General features: G+C 36.6%; 1 protein-coding gene across 13 annotated transcripts in view; it reads left to right on the forward strand.

The window, feature by feature from the left end:
- Window positions 1-14,594, forward strand: part of WDFY3 (WD repeat and FYVE domain containing 3) — a 279,689-nt gene that overhangs the window by 157,978 nt on the left and 107,117 nt on the right. For 12 of the 13 annotated variants that reach the window (XM_058722008.1, XM_058721996.1, XM_058721995.1 and 9 more), the window contains 7 exons: window positions 659-742; window positions 6,051-6,228; window positions 7,099-7,313; window positions 9,656-9,768; window positions 12,061-12,292; window positions 13,761-13,861; window positions 14,001-14,219. In XM_058722008.1, coding sequence (XP_058577991.1) covers window positions 659-742; window positions 6,051-6,228; window positions 7,099-7,313; window positions 9,656-9,768; window positions 12,061-12,292; window positions 13,761-13,861; window positions 14,001-14,219 — 1,142 coding nt within the window. The remainder of the gene's footprint in view (window positions 1-658; window positions 743-6,050; window positions 6,229-7,098; window positions 7,314-9,655; window positions 9,769-12,060; window positions 12,293-13,760; window positions 13,862-14,000; window positions 14,220-14,594) is intronic. The other variant, XM_058722006.1, reaches the window with a different exon arrangement.

Raw genomic sequence — 14,594 nt, forward strand, 5'->3', positions numbered from 1 at the left:
TATCACTTTTAAAGTTAACATAGTTTTATTTCATGAGATAACTGAAATGTTTTCTATATTGCCCCCATATGTAAAGCAAGTAACTCTATGTGGATAGCTTCTAATAGGTTTTATATCATTTACTGTGAAGTATCTACTTTGAAATATCTACTGAGAGATGTTTCTTGCTTCTTGACAATATTTCTTAGACCTTACTCTTCAGATAAGAAAATACAAGTAATGTAAGAAACACTGTTTTCCAGTTTTTTACTTTTTAAAAATGCATATATATTGTTAAAAAGAAACATAGTATGGTATAGTATTCAAGGAATAAGCTGTTTGAAATTGAGATTTGTATTTGTAGATTCAACCTCTTTCCCCTTTTCTACTCATCCTAGTTAGTGTACCTCAGTTTTAGTTTACTTTGTGAAAAGCAGGCCTTATGACACTCTGTTTAACAAATGTGTTAAGTGTAACATTAATGGATAAGCATCTGCCTTAAGCATGCTTTTCTGTTTCCCTCAGTGCATGTGTTGTAGTCTTGTTTCTTGTTCCTGCTGAGTATGGAGGGTGTTCCTTATTAAACTTTTACTGGTATTTCTTGTGAAACTAACCAACTGCCAACCTGGTGTTCTCTTCTAACCTCTCTAAACCACCCTGTCTGTTTTGTTGTCTGTAGTCGTGCAGAACAGATCCCTCCTTGCCTGACAAGTGAGTCTTCTCTCCCCTCTCCTTGGGGTACACCAGCTTTGTCCAGGAAAAGGTACTGATCTTATAATGGAAGTCAATCTTTATTTGTGTGTTTTTTTTCTTCCCTGTGCTTAATTATGTGTAAATGTGGTGATTGTGCTTTGTACAAAAATTTTTTGGCTTTCAGATTTTTTTAGGTTTTAGAATTGACAACTTCTGAGTATATTTATGAGCACAAAATGTGTTAATGCCATGAGGATATGAGGGACATTTAGAATTTTGTCATTTGACTCTAATATTTAGAGTGAAATATACATTTTGCCTTGAGAGCAGTGTATCTTTTATAAAAATTAATTTAGAAATGAGGACTTAGTGCTTCTTTACGTAGAGTGCTTTTTCTTTTTACTTTAAAGGTGCTAGGAAGCATTCTTCAGTTTTTACCATTACTCCAAAATGAACATCACAGCACTGGCAAGGAAATGTGTGTTTTCTTAATCAGGTTCAACCAGTTGAAATGTGATGCTGTTGTGGAGACTTGTCATGGCCAGCCTTTGGAAAAAACGAATAAAAAAACTTACCTAGCTGTTGCTTTCATTGGTTCTGTGTATATCTGTTTCTAAGCTGATCTAGTCTTCCTTGTATATAAAGCTTATGAATATAAAGAACCAGCAGTTGGTTGACAAGAGTACAATTAAGATCCATTTAAGATTCCATTTGCAACCTATATTTAAAATGATCATAGTCTGTGCAGTTGAAACCAATACCCTTCCTTCCCCAGTTTTTCTCATAACCAAGTACAAGTCTTTTGGTCTTGTATTAATATTCTTCCATTGTAGCTTTCTAAAAATGAATACTGAGGTTCAGCTATGTTATTGATTAATTTTATCTCTGTTATTCAGGATTTGAAACTCAAATGTTAGTGGAGTTTTTGTATTAAAAGTATTTATTACAGATCCTGTATTTCAATATATTTCAGTAGTAATATTCATCAGATATATGGACTTGTATTTTCCTTTTTCTCTTATGTTTGCACTGAAGCTTACAGCTCATTTTCTGACAGTAAATCATAGAAGAGTTCAGAATAGTCTTAAACAAATTTAGTGTTGTTCAGTGTATTTCTATTTTAAAACTATTCCTTTTTTGTCGTTCTAAGAAAATTTTTTTTTAATGCAAGAAACCATAAAATCAATTTGAGTTGATACAGTATCTTCTGTTGCTAAAATGAAGGCAGTAAAAGGTATTCTTAGTGTTTGAAGATTCATGTGTGCTCACTATCCCACATATTGGATATTAGAAAAATAGTTTTAATTACTAAATAGTTTTCATTCTTAAAAGTCACATTTATGATTCCCTGAAGGGTAAAGGTATAAAAATTGCTGTGTTTAAAAACATTTAACCATTTTTTTTAGTATTAACCAAAAACTATAAAATACTTTCAATAGAAATTCATAGATTAAAGCAACACATGAAAGGAAATTCATCAGAACTGTTTTATTTAAATGATAATTTGACAAAGGGAAATTTTATTCCATATCATAGAGAGTTATTTAAGGGCTTAGATCAAGAACATTTTGTCATCATTTGCAACACAGCTGCATGTGAGGATGCCATATCTTTGACTTGGGGGAAACCTTCACTGAATCCACAGTCCTGTTTAACTGAATCTTTTCTGTGGGAATGCTAATTAGGCTCTCAGGTTGGCTTTACCCCAAGGAAGTTCCCAATATTGTTCATGCTAATAGTAAGGTCAGTGTTGACATTTTCAGGTTGCCATTCTGGTCAGGTTACATAGATTTTGCTCAGTGATAAGAATCATGAGCTAATAAAACAGTGCTTTTATTTTCACATGCAGATATGGTAACTTTTGAAATTAGAATATCTCTAGAACATCTCAACAAATTACATCAGCTCATGGCATTTCTTCTTGTGGCAAAATATGGTGTTTTTGTTGGCCAAAGGAGAAACCAACAACATACTAGTTTTTATGGCTTATTGGAATATTCAGACACGAAGGAAGTTTTGAGTTTGTGATTCTTGTCTGGTATGTAAAATGCTGGAGATTCTTCTCTTTTTTTTAAGAATGGGGGGGGGGGAAATGCCTAAGAAACCTTATAGTATTTAAAAAACCAAAACTCATAACATTTTTCATTAGTATTCATTATTCAGAAAGAATAATGGAACAGAATTATAGCTGAACGATATTTAATCACAGTTAGAGGAAGGAGACGAAAACAAAATACAAAATAAAAACCAAGGTTTTCTATAATATATCTGCAGGGGAGAAAAAGGTGGCGAGTACTAGTTATTATTCAAACATGGTATCTGTTACTCAGTGTCTATACACACTTGATGGTAATTAAGGCAAAGCATATTCAGAATTTAAATATTCAAGAATATATTTCCCAAAGAGGTAGGTAGATCTTAAATATATATGAAAATTTAGATTGAAATATTAAGTAGCAATTTTTCTAAATTTTAAAAGTAATGGCAGCATAAAAATTAACTAAATTTTGAAATGTTGTTTTAGCCTACGTTTGTAAATGAGTAGGTCTTGCTTGAGATTATCCGTTTAATAAACTTACTCTCATGTCTAAATTTTAAAAATAATACCTGTGGTGATACCTAAGTGGCTAAATAAGTATTAATAATATTATATAATGCCTGTTAAAATAGGCCTAATTTTAGTTAATAAATACCATGTTTTAGATTTAGCAGTGTTTACAGTATTTTCCCAGTTTGAGAAGAATGAATGCAATTTTTATATCCGTGTATTGTTATCTTATATAAGATTAAAAGGCATCCTACTGTGGGGTGTCTGGATGGCTCAATCAATTGAGCATCCAGCTCTTGATGTTGGCTCGGGTCATGCGTGATCTCGTGATCTGTGAGATTGAGCCCCATGTTGGAATCTGCACTGACAGCACAGTCTGCTTGGGATTCTCTATCTCCCTGTCTCTACTTGTCCCCTGCTTGTGCCCACACATGCGTGCGCTCTCTCTCGCTCTCTCGCTCTCTCGCTCTCTCTCCTCTCCCCCAAATAAATAAACTTTTTTTTTAAAGGTACTGGTATAATGGATATATATTAATTAATAAAGAGTTTGTTTTCTGAAGGCACAAAGCCTCCTTCCTGGGTATATCCATAATTTAAATTCAATCTACATTAAATCTGGCAACTCGGAAATAATTTTGGAAGGATTGTGACTAAAGTATACAACTAGAATTTGGCTTTTCTGCAAATTATGTGTAATGATAAACAGCTTTTATGAAATTTCTTAATAGTTCAGAATTCCTACTACACTGTCATCTTTTTTTCTAGATGGGATCATAATATTTCACAGAATAAAAGAAGCAACATAGGAAGAGGATAGCTATTGGTAATAAACATTTAGAAATCTATCCTAGTAAGTTTAGAAATTAAATAACAAAAATGGCAAAACAAAAAAAAAAGCAGTTGAAAAAAATGAGTGGGTGGAGGACATGCTGACTTTAAATAAACTAGGAGAGCCCGTGTGTTTTTTTTTTTTATATAAGTAGAGCTGAATACTTTTCCTGGAATCTCTGTTAAAAAGAGAATGGTACTTTAAAAAAAAAAAAAAAAACCAGCCACGGCAATGCCAGATCTTTGCTACAAAATCACTGACTTAAAGCATCTGTTTCCCAAGCTGCTCTTGTGCCAGAGCGCTGAAACTGCACTGCTCCCAGTGACAGAGCTCAGCAATAGACAAATTATGCTGAAACCAATTCATTGGAACAAAGAGCTCCCATAGGCTGAAGCCACAAGCATCTGTTTTCTAGTGCCAGGATACAAAATGTGCAAAACTCATGAATTGTAGAAGAATAGTATGAAATAGAAAGTGGAGATCATTGATGAGAAGAAACGTGGAATGTTCAGGACATGGCTAGGCTTTCTATCTCATAGAAGCTTGTTATGTAAAAATATGCCTTCTAATTTTTTAAAAATTGTGATGAATATTTTCAGGGGTGAATTAATGCAAAAGAATGTGAAGGTAGTTCCAAATAAGCTAAAGGAAAACTTCATTGATGCTTAACATATATATTGTCAGGTGGCCAAGATTCTGAGCCATCCCTGACTCAATTTGACCCAGTTATAGATGTTGTCAGCTCATTTTTTAAAAAAGAAATTTTTTAACATTTATTCATTTTTGAGAGTGAGAGAGACAGAGCATGAGCGGGGGAGGGGCAGAGAGAGAGGGAGACACAGAATCAGAAGCAGGCTTCAGGCTTCGAGCTGTCAGCACAGGGCCCGACGCAGGGCTCAAACTCACGGACTGCGAGATCATGACCTGAGCCAAAGTTGGATGCTCAACCGACTGGACAATCCAGGCGCCCCTGTTTTTTCTTAATAAGGCATTTTATTTCTTAACGTGACCATCTGTGGGTAATTTTTTTTTTAATGTTTAATTTTGAGAGTGCGTAAGCAGGGGAAGAGCAGAGAAAGAAACACACACACACACACACACACACACACACACACACACACACACACACAAAATCTGAAGCAGGCTTCTGACTCCAAGCTGTCAGCACAGAGCCCAGTGTGGGGCTCGAACCCATGAACTGCAAAATCAAGACCTGAGCTTTCAAGTCGTTTGCTTAACCGACGGAGCCACTCAGGCGCCCCAGATCTTGTTAGTTCTTGCTTATGTTGCCCACAGTTTAGGGAAAGGTTACAAACACATAGGTAATTTCAAAAGAAAATCTTAGTGAGGGATTTGACTTCATTCAATTTATACCCTCACCATATTTTATCAGAACTTTCACCTTTCCTAGAGTTTGAATCACTGTGATTTCACCTATTTGTTGTATCTTCTGATACAGGTGTCATTCTTCTTTGTGTGTGTGTGTGTGTGTGTGTGTGTGTGTGTGTGTGTGTGTGTGTTATTGAGACGTGATTGACATAGAGCACTGTTATAAGTTAAGGTATACAACACAATGACTTGCCTCACCCCATGTTGTAAAATGATTACCACAGTAAGTTTAGTTAACATCCATCATCTCAAATAAATACAAGGAAAAAAACTTCCGTGTGATGAGAGCTTTGAGGATTTACTCTCTTAGCACTTTCAAATCTACCAGAGAGGAGTGTTAACTTTGGTCATCATGTGCCCTTCTCTAATGAAACAATCCCAGTGACAAGTGGTAAAGACATAGTCTAGAAGAATTGATGGTTAAATTGTATGTAACTCTAAGAATTGATAATATATTGCTTTTTCATATCCCATCCTTAAAGTGTTTTTTAACCCAGTCTTGAATTACAAAGGTTTTTGTTTATCAGTGGATAAAGTTAACAAAAGATGAAGAAATGGAACAGAGAATGTATTTGAATTTAATGCTAAATTACCCTTCTTTCTTTTTTACAGGCATGCATATCATTCTGTTTCAACTCCCCCTGTTTACCCTCCTAAAAATGTCGCTGACCTGAAACTACATGTGGCAACTACATCTTTCCAGAGTTCTGATGCTGTCATCATTCATCCCGGAGCCATGCTTGCTATGCTGGACCTCCTGGCCTCTGTTGGGTCAGTGACACAGCCAGAAGTAAGTGTGGATATGTTAGCTCTTTTCCATCTTAACGAATGAGTAAAAGGATGTGAATATGACTGTGTAAGCAAGGGATTGGGGTCCAAGAGAGAGTGATAAGGAATGGTTCCGTATCACATACTAAAGTCAGAGAGGAAAAAATAGGATTGTTCAACTTGAGTCTTAACTTTCTTGTGAGGTAGGTATATATGTTTTAGAATACAGTTCATTTGCTACAAATGTAGCCAAGATGGTTACTTCTAGTGCTAAAATAATTGTTTCTCCTTCTAAGTCCTGTTTATCAGTGGAAACTGTTAATGAATCGTACAGAAAGAAAAAACAATTGAAGATAATTGTTTCTCTTTCTAAGTCCTGCTTATCAGTGGAAACTGTTAATGAATCGTACAGAAAGAAAAAACAATTGAAGATACCATTTTGAGGCTATTTATGTTTTGACTTGTAGCACTCAAGAGTTTGGGTGAATGGGAGCTTCAGTGACTAATTATGCTAAAATGTTGTATGGCCTCTAAGGCTTAAAGTGTCACAAAACCTCTAAGGCTTTCTTTTACATTGGTTGTTTACTCATGAAGTAAAAGACCTCACATTCACTACTTCTATAAAAATTAAAATACTATTAGATAGTCTTTTACTACAAAAGACTTGGAGGAGAGAGGAGTCCAGCTGGGTATGCTTCCGGTGAAATGAGGATAGGAAACGTTTGCCTAGCCTTGTTTGAATTGCTAGATCACTCTTCGTCAGCTTCTTAATTCATCTGAAGGGAATTTGAAATGTGTAGAGACCTCCTATTACAAGTTGTGCTTCATGTGGAGAGAACTGTCACCTTTCTTCCTAAGAATGCCCTGGTGGCATGGATTTCTCTCACTTCAGCATGCTCTGGACCTTCAACTTGCTGTGGCAAATATCTTACAAGCCCTGGTGCACACAGAGAGAAACCAGCAGGTCATGTGTGAAGCTGGCCTTCACGCCCGATTGCTGCAGCGGTGCAGTGCCGCCCTGGCAGACGAGGACCACTCACTGCACCCGCCCCTCCAGCGGATGTTTGAACGACTAGCTTCTCAGGCTCTGGAGCCCATGGTGCTGAGGTCAGTGTGTCCTCTTTCTCGCCGTTGAACAAGCCACAGGTAGTAATGGCAGTTCCTAGAGTCTTGGTACTCAAGAGTTCTTGCTATGGTACACATATATCCAAGTATCAGTGGGCAAAACCAAAACAATAAAAATGGGCAAAGTGCTCAAAATATTGGTCTTAGGTAAGCCCAGTTATTAGAAAATAGAGAGTGGTTATTTCTTCCACTCGAATGTAGCAAACTCTCCTTTAAAAATAAAGTCATGTCTTGGGGCGCCTGGGTGGCTCAGTCGGTTAAGCGTCCGACTTCAGCTCAGGTCACGATCTCACGGTCCGTGAGTTCGAGCCCCGCGTTGGGCTCTCGGCTGATGGCTCAGAGCCTGGAGCCTGCTTCCGATTCTGTGTCTCCCTCTCTCTCTGCCCCTCCCCTGTTCATGCTCCGTCTCTCTCTGTCTCAAAAATAAATAAACGTTAAAAAAAAAAATTTAAAAAAAATAAAAAATAAAAATAAAGTCATGTCTTTATGACTTACATCTACTTTGTATTTGAGAACTTTTTATGTGTAAGAAGTCTCTTAAGAGGGGCGCCTGGGTGGCTCAGTCAATTAAGCCTCCCACTTTGGCTCAGGTCACGATCTCATGGTCTGTGAGTTCAAGCCCAGTATTGACAGCTCAGAACCTGGAGCCTGCTTCAGAGTCTGTGTCTCCGTCTCTCTCTGCCCCTCTCCCCCCTCATGCTCTTTGTGTCTCAAAAAGAAACAAACATTGAAAAAAAATTAAAAGCTTCTCTTAAATACTTTTTGAACTTTTTAATTTTAAATTACTTACAGATTTAGAGAGGTTCTGTGTTCCCAGTTTCTTCGGCGTTTACATCTCATACAACCATAATACATGAAAACTAAGAAACTGACGTTGCTACAACGTATCCTTGTATGCTGTGGGTCTTATTATTTATCACATGTTTATATGCCCACTACACAATCAAGGCATCACAAACATCTCTATAGTGATACTCCTTTATTATCATATCCACTCCCCTAACCCCGACCATTCTTAACCCCTGGAAACTGCCAATCTGTTCTCCATCTCCGTAAGTTTGTCACTTTGAGAATGTTATGTAAATGAAATCATTTGGTACATGAACTTTTGAGATTGACTGTTTTCACTTACCATAATGCCTTAGAAATGCATCCAGATTGTTATGTTTCAGTAATCTTTTTATTGCTGAGTAGTATTCTGTGGTATGGATACACCTTACAGAGTTTAGCCATTCAAGAGATACATATATTTAAATCTTTTTAATGCAAGAGAAGCAGTACTGTGTGTTTTAGGGATAAAACACCTTAAAAAAATATCTTCTTTGAAACTACCTTGCCAAAAAGATTTAAAGTGTAAGTTATATTTTCCTTATTTACAAAAAAAATAAACTCCTGTATCTTGTCACTTTCAGATATAAGCAGCTCTTTATAATTTTTTTCTGCTGTTAAAGTAGTCCTTTTTCATAAAGCTTTTAAGGACTTTCTTAAAAATGGTTGGACTTTATTTGTAATTTATGTTTTTTAACTGGCTCCAATCTAACGGTGGATTAAGAAAAAGCCATTTACTAAACAGTATTGTATCAGGCAATGTTGTACCAAGATAAATGAGGCCATTCCTACTCACTTTGTCCATCATCTTACGGATGGCCTAAGGTATTAAAAAGAGCATGGAGATTTCCCCCTGATTATTTTTGGTAATCTGCTTTAAAAATAGAGTGAATGAGACAGAAAGATCTTATCTCATACTTAATACTAATATTTTATTAGATAACTTATACTGCCTAGTTAGTGGATATGCTCGTTTTCACAGTGAATGAATTTTCAGAACCAAATGTCACATGAAGATATAGATACCTGCGTTATTGATGAGCCATGAGCTGTAAGGTTATAAAATAATCGTGTATTATACTCTACATGAAAAACTAGCAAAGGGTACCTGACCTAATTTTTTTCTGCTATAAGGAGTTGAAATTTCAGAGAAATACCTTTTTCCCACTTTTACATGATGCTATAAATGACTGGATACGAAGGACTCCTATTTGTGTAATTCCTAGACAATTCGTTACATTTCTGCATATCACATTTTAGAAGAACAGGTTCCCCAAATTTCATATTTTAACCCTTTACAATATTCTATTCTCTTTTCAGTGGTAGGTAATTCACATGTAAAATTAACATATATTATTTTATAAAAATTGTTTGGGTTGGCTTTATATTTTTAACTAGTCTGTTATACTTCATCAAATCCCATATTTTGTGTTTGGTTTGTGAATTACGTAATGTTCTCAATCAAGGAATAACTGCTTTCTTTCTCTCTTCTTTAGGGAGTTTTTACGTTTGGCAAGTCCATTAAATTGTGGTGCCTGGGACAAAAAACTGCTAAAACAATATAGGGTCCACAAACCAAGTTCACTGAGTTATGAGCCAGAGATGAGAAGTAAGTTGACCTTTGAAGCTGCCTTTTTTGGTTATTTTGTAGATGAAAATCATGTAGGGAATAAATACTACTTCAACAAGTTTTACTGTGGAAAAAAAAAAAAGGAAAGGAAAGGGATTGTTATTTAAATGAGGAAACATAAAATCTGGTTGTCTGAAGAAGGGGCAGCTGGGGGTGAACAAGGAATCACAATGTAAGCAGGGTCCAGAGGAGATGAGAATGACTAGCAGAGTAACACTTGGCCTGGATGAGATAGTACCTCTTTCTCAGGATTCATAATGTCTTTGCCTCTTTCAAGTAGCCCTTGCCGCCTGAACTAGAGCGGTCACTAGATTCCTAACAGGCCACAGGTTTGCAGGACAGCTCCTGCAGGAGGATATCGAGGATAGGATGTCAAAAATACTGTTAAAAGGCGTTGAAGAGAGAGATATATCAAGGAGTATAGGTTGAGTAGGGAAGTGTGAGACCAGGTGGCCAGTGACAGGCTGGGAGAAAAGGGATCGATCACTGGACTGGAGAATAACAACAAGTAGGCCAAAAAAGCAAATGTAGTGAGAGAAAAGGAGTGAACTGGAGGGCGCGGGGGGCGGGGGAGACAGTGGCAATAAAAACTGGAGGAGTGGAACAGAGAAAAGGACCATGCCTAACCTGTGGCTCTGGAGTGAAGTGGAGGTGAAAGGTGATCCTAGAAGGAGAAGTGGGGTATTAGATGGGTCTCTCCTGTGGACCTTGACATCTGGCACACTGGCAATAGCCAGCGCAGGGAAGACGGGCTGAAATGCCAGCAGCAGCAGATGGCACTTGGGTAGACAGGTATGTGGTAGCACTGCTGAGGAGGTGCCCCCGAGGGGAGTTTGCGCCTTGGGCTGTTGGGAGGCTGCTGGCGGCCAGAGTGCAGGCACCGCCTGCCTACCAGTCTGGCGGGGACCGTGGCAGTGAACAGATGCCCAGCAGATTCCACCCCAGCCACGGGAGAATTCTGCACCCTGCACCACCTTTCCTCCCGAAGCGAATTCTGTGGTTTTGTTGGGTTTTTTCCCTTTACGATTCATTCTGTATAATCGTTAGCCATACTGATTGGCGTTTGTTTGGATGGATTGAAGTAACCACTACTAGCGAAGCAGAAAAGCATAAGACTTAGAAAGTAGAACAGCCGCCCTGAAAGGATGTAGTGATTGTGTGGGTCATCCCCGAGTTCTTTCAGGTGAGAATGCCAAAGATTAAGCACCCACCAACTGTTATTTCAGTCTTAACTTTTTACCCCCTGCCACTCATCATCCGTGATTAGTGAATGCTGTGTTTTGGAAGCTAAGATGTTTTGAGTTCCAGCGTCGTTTTATTGGCAAACAGAAAGTATTTCGGTTTTCCATTATCTATCACTATCCCTCCCCTAGATGTGTATATACTTTTTTGTTACTGTCGTTTTTGTACTAACACAGTTTGAATTGAATTGTGATTTCCTTCGCAAAGCATAGAAACAAAAATAGTTCCTTTCTCTAAGAGAATATTGAAATACATCTAGAGTTGCCTGAATGCTTAGCACAGTTAAAGCATTAGCACAGATAAAAGAGAAAACAGTTACATTTGTGTGGTTTATCTTGAGAGAGAATATTTTCTCCATTCGTTACATTTGTAATATCTTCCTAAAACATAGACCAGTTTGTTTAAAATTTCTCTCTTTATTCTTCATACTGTCACCATCTGCACGCATATAGGATTTTTTTAATTCAACTAATTTTGTGTTTACATATTTGATTGTAATGGTTGTAAGGGAAGAGTGAAAAGTAGGGAGAAAATGGGAGAGAAACAAGTTTTTGCTATTTATCTCTGATTTTTTTTTAATAAAGATGACCCATCTCTTTCCATTGTAATCCTTCTTGAATATTGTGCTTTCTTGTGAAAGAGAAATAATAATTTGTGAAATAAAAGTATAATCTAATCTGGTTTTTAAAAACATGATCTGTAATTTATAAGTGAATTACATTGTAACAGTGGTTTGGATAGTGGTTACTGGAAATTTTTATTCTTATTTGTACTCTGTAGTTTCCCACAACACATCCTGCAATGTGTTTATCCCTTTAGTAATAAGTAGAAAAGGGAACAGATTCTATTTAAGTTGAAAAATGAGCATAAAATACATTAAAACTGGATATTAGCTTTGATGTGTAAGAATAAAATTATTACATATATTGAAACTAAAGAGTGGTATTTAAAAATAAGTCAACCTTGTAAAGCAATTATTTTAAAAATCTACATGGTATTTTTTCCCAAGAGATTTTCTTTGACTTACAGGTAGCATGATCACATCTATGGAAGGCCTGGGTTCTGATAATGTTTTCAGCTTACATGAAGATAACCATTACCGGATAAGCAAGAGCCTGGTAAAATCTGCAGAAGGAAGTACTGTACCCCTAACTAGGGTGAAGTGTCTGGTCTCCATGACAACCCCACATGACATCAGACTTCATGGGTCATCAGTTACTCCAGCTTTTGTTGAATTTGACACATCCCTTGAAGGGTTTGGGTAAGGAATTTGCAGGGTAGCCAAGCCTTATTGTATTATTTTATGCCTCCTACTTGCCTTTGACAAATCGATCCTTGGTTTTAAAAATACTTAGTTAAAATATGCTATATATTTTGTATTCCCAAATGATTGAGTTCTTTGAGCATGTTATTTTAAGGTTTTTAGATTTAATTATTTTCATTTTTTTTATTTAAAAATGTTTTTTTAATGTTTTTTTTTTTGAGAAAGAGGGAGACAGAGCGAGTAGGAGAGGGGCAGAGAGAGAGAGATACAGAATCCAAAGAAGGCTCCAGGCTCTGAGCTTGTCAGCACAGCCCGACACGGGGCTCAAACCCACGAAAGGCAAGATCATGACCTGAGCTGAAGTCAGATGTTTAACCGACTAAACCACTCAAGCGCCCCTAGATTTAATTATTTTGAATTATTATATTAAATAAGTTGATATGTTAAAGGAGTCAGCAATCTAAGATCCATGGTACAATTTTTTTTTTTTGTAAACTTTTTTTTTGTTGTTGTTTGGTAAATAAGGTTTTATTTTAACATAGCCACAGTCAATTATGTAAGTATTGTGTGTGGCAGCTTTCATGCTAGAATGGCAGAGTTGAATAGTCATGACAAACTCTCTGGTCTGCAAAGCATAAAATGTTTATGGTCCGGCCCTCCCAGAAAATGTTCGTCAACCTTTGATTTAGAACAATAGGTCATATGCAAATTAAAATTATATTAGAAGCTCTTTGGGTTTAATCATCATCCTTTTGCATAAATTACCTAGTTTAGTACCTTAAACATCATAAATAGTCAATGACTATTACATCAAATGAGTAATTTCAAGTGGCAGAAAATGCTATGGTAGCAGAAGCAACAATAAAGAATCTATGGAGAATCTAGAAGAACTTATAAAATCCATGAGCTTCAAAACAGACACAAATGCTAATATTGATAGATCTATGTCTATACTAGTTGTCTGTGGGATTCATATACACCAATCTAAAATTATATGTAAACTATACGTAAAACTATATATAATTTGTGTTTTAAGAACACTGTCATGGGTTATTATTGAATGGTGGATTAAAACCTATTTTGGAATAGTCAGAACCAATCAGAACAGAAGAGGATGACTCACTGGAAAAGGGCACAAGGGAATTTTTCTGCAGTGATGAAATGGTTCCAGGTGTCTTGAACATGCTTGTACATTGGTACATTTTACCATATGCAACCTATACTTTGATTTTTTTTTTAATTTAAAATAAAAGTGATGCCATTGGAGATTTTGTAAAGTATATCTTTCAGCACTTGTACGTATTTAAAATGAGGGAAGGACTTTATTAGGCATCCAGATTTATTCCATGATCTCTTCGCTCAAGTTACCCTGAAATGATGGCAGTTTATTTCACTATGGTAAGTGCATAGTGATAAGAGAAGAAAATGGTTGATCTCTAATATGTACATTGTCTTTTCTTAATAGCTGCTTGTTCCTGCCCAGTTTGGCCCCCCATAATGCCCCCACAAACAATGCTGTCACAACAGGTCTTACCGATGGGGCCGTGGTCAGCGGCATTGGTTCCGGTAAATATTACTTACTTTGCTCCTGAGATTCGTTGTTTTTTAGTAGGCTCTATTTTCTTTAGAGTTTATTGCCTTCTCTTTAAAATGTACGTACGAATCAACACACTCTTTCGTTGTTATTTTTCTCTTTTTATTTTAGGTGAAAGATTCTTCCCTCCTCCATCTGGCTTAAGCTACTCTAGCTGGTTTTGTATTGAACATTTTAGTTCTCCTCCAAATAACCACCCTGTCAGACTTCTTACTATTGTGCGCCGAGCAAATTCTTCTGAGCAGCATTACGTGTGCCTTGCCGTTGTTTTGTCAGCAAAAGACCGATCTCTGATTGTCTCCACCAAAGAGGAACTACTCCAAAACTATGGTCAGTATCTGTTTCTTTTTGCTTCCTGTAAACATTAAAAGTATTAAACATCATTATAATACTCATCTTTAATGTCCAGCTAGTAATTCTTTTCCAGTTTAAACTATTATAGAACAGGTTATATGAAATGTTGAATATTGTTTACCAGTGAATTTTAAGGCACTTTTCAAAGAGACTTAGATAGAAAACAATGGATATAGTTCCTAAAATAAAGAGTCATCTCTACTTGCCAAGAAATCGCAGCTTTCACTAGGAAAGCAGATTGCTTGTTTGATATATTTTAGTAAGGATTTTCATTGACCATGAATTCTGCTTAACTAATGAATATTCATCGAGCACCTGCCTACCATATGTGCCACTCTGTGCTAGACACAA

The sequence above is a fragment of the Neofelis nebulosa genome, chromosome 3, assembly GCF_028018385.1.
Source record: "Neofelis nebulosa isolate mNeoNeb1 chromosome 3, mNeoNeb1.pri, whole genome shotgun sequence".
NCBI lineage: Eukaryota > Metazoa > Chordata > Mammalia > Carnivora > Felidae > Neofelis > Neofelis nebulosa.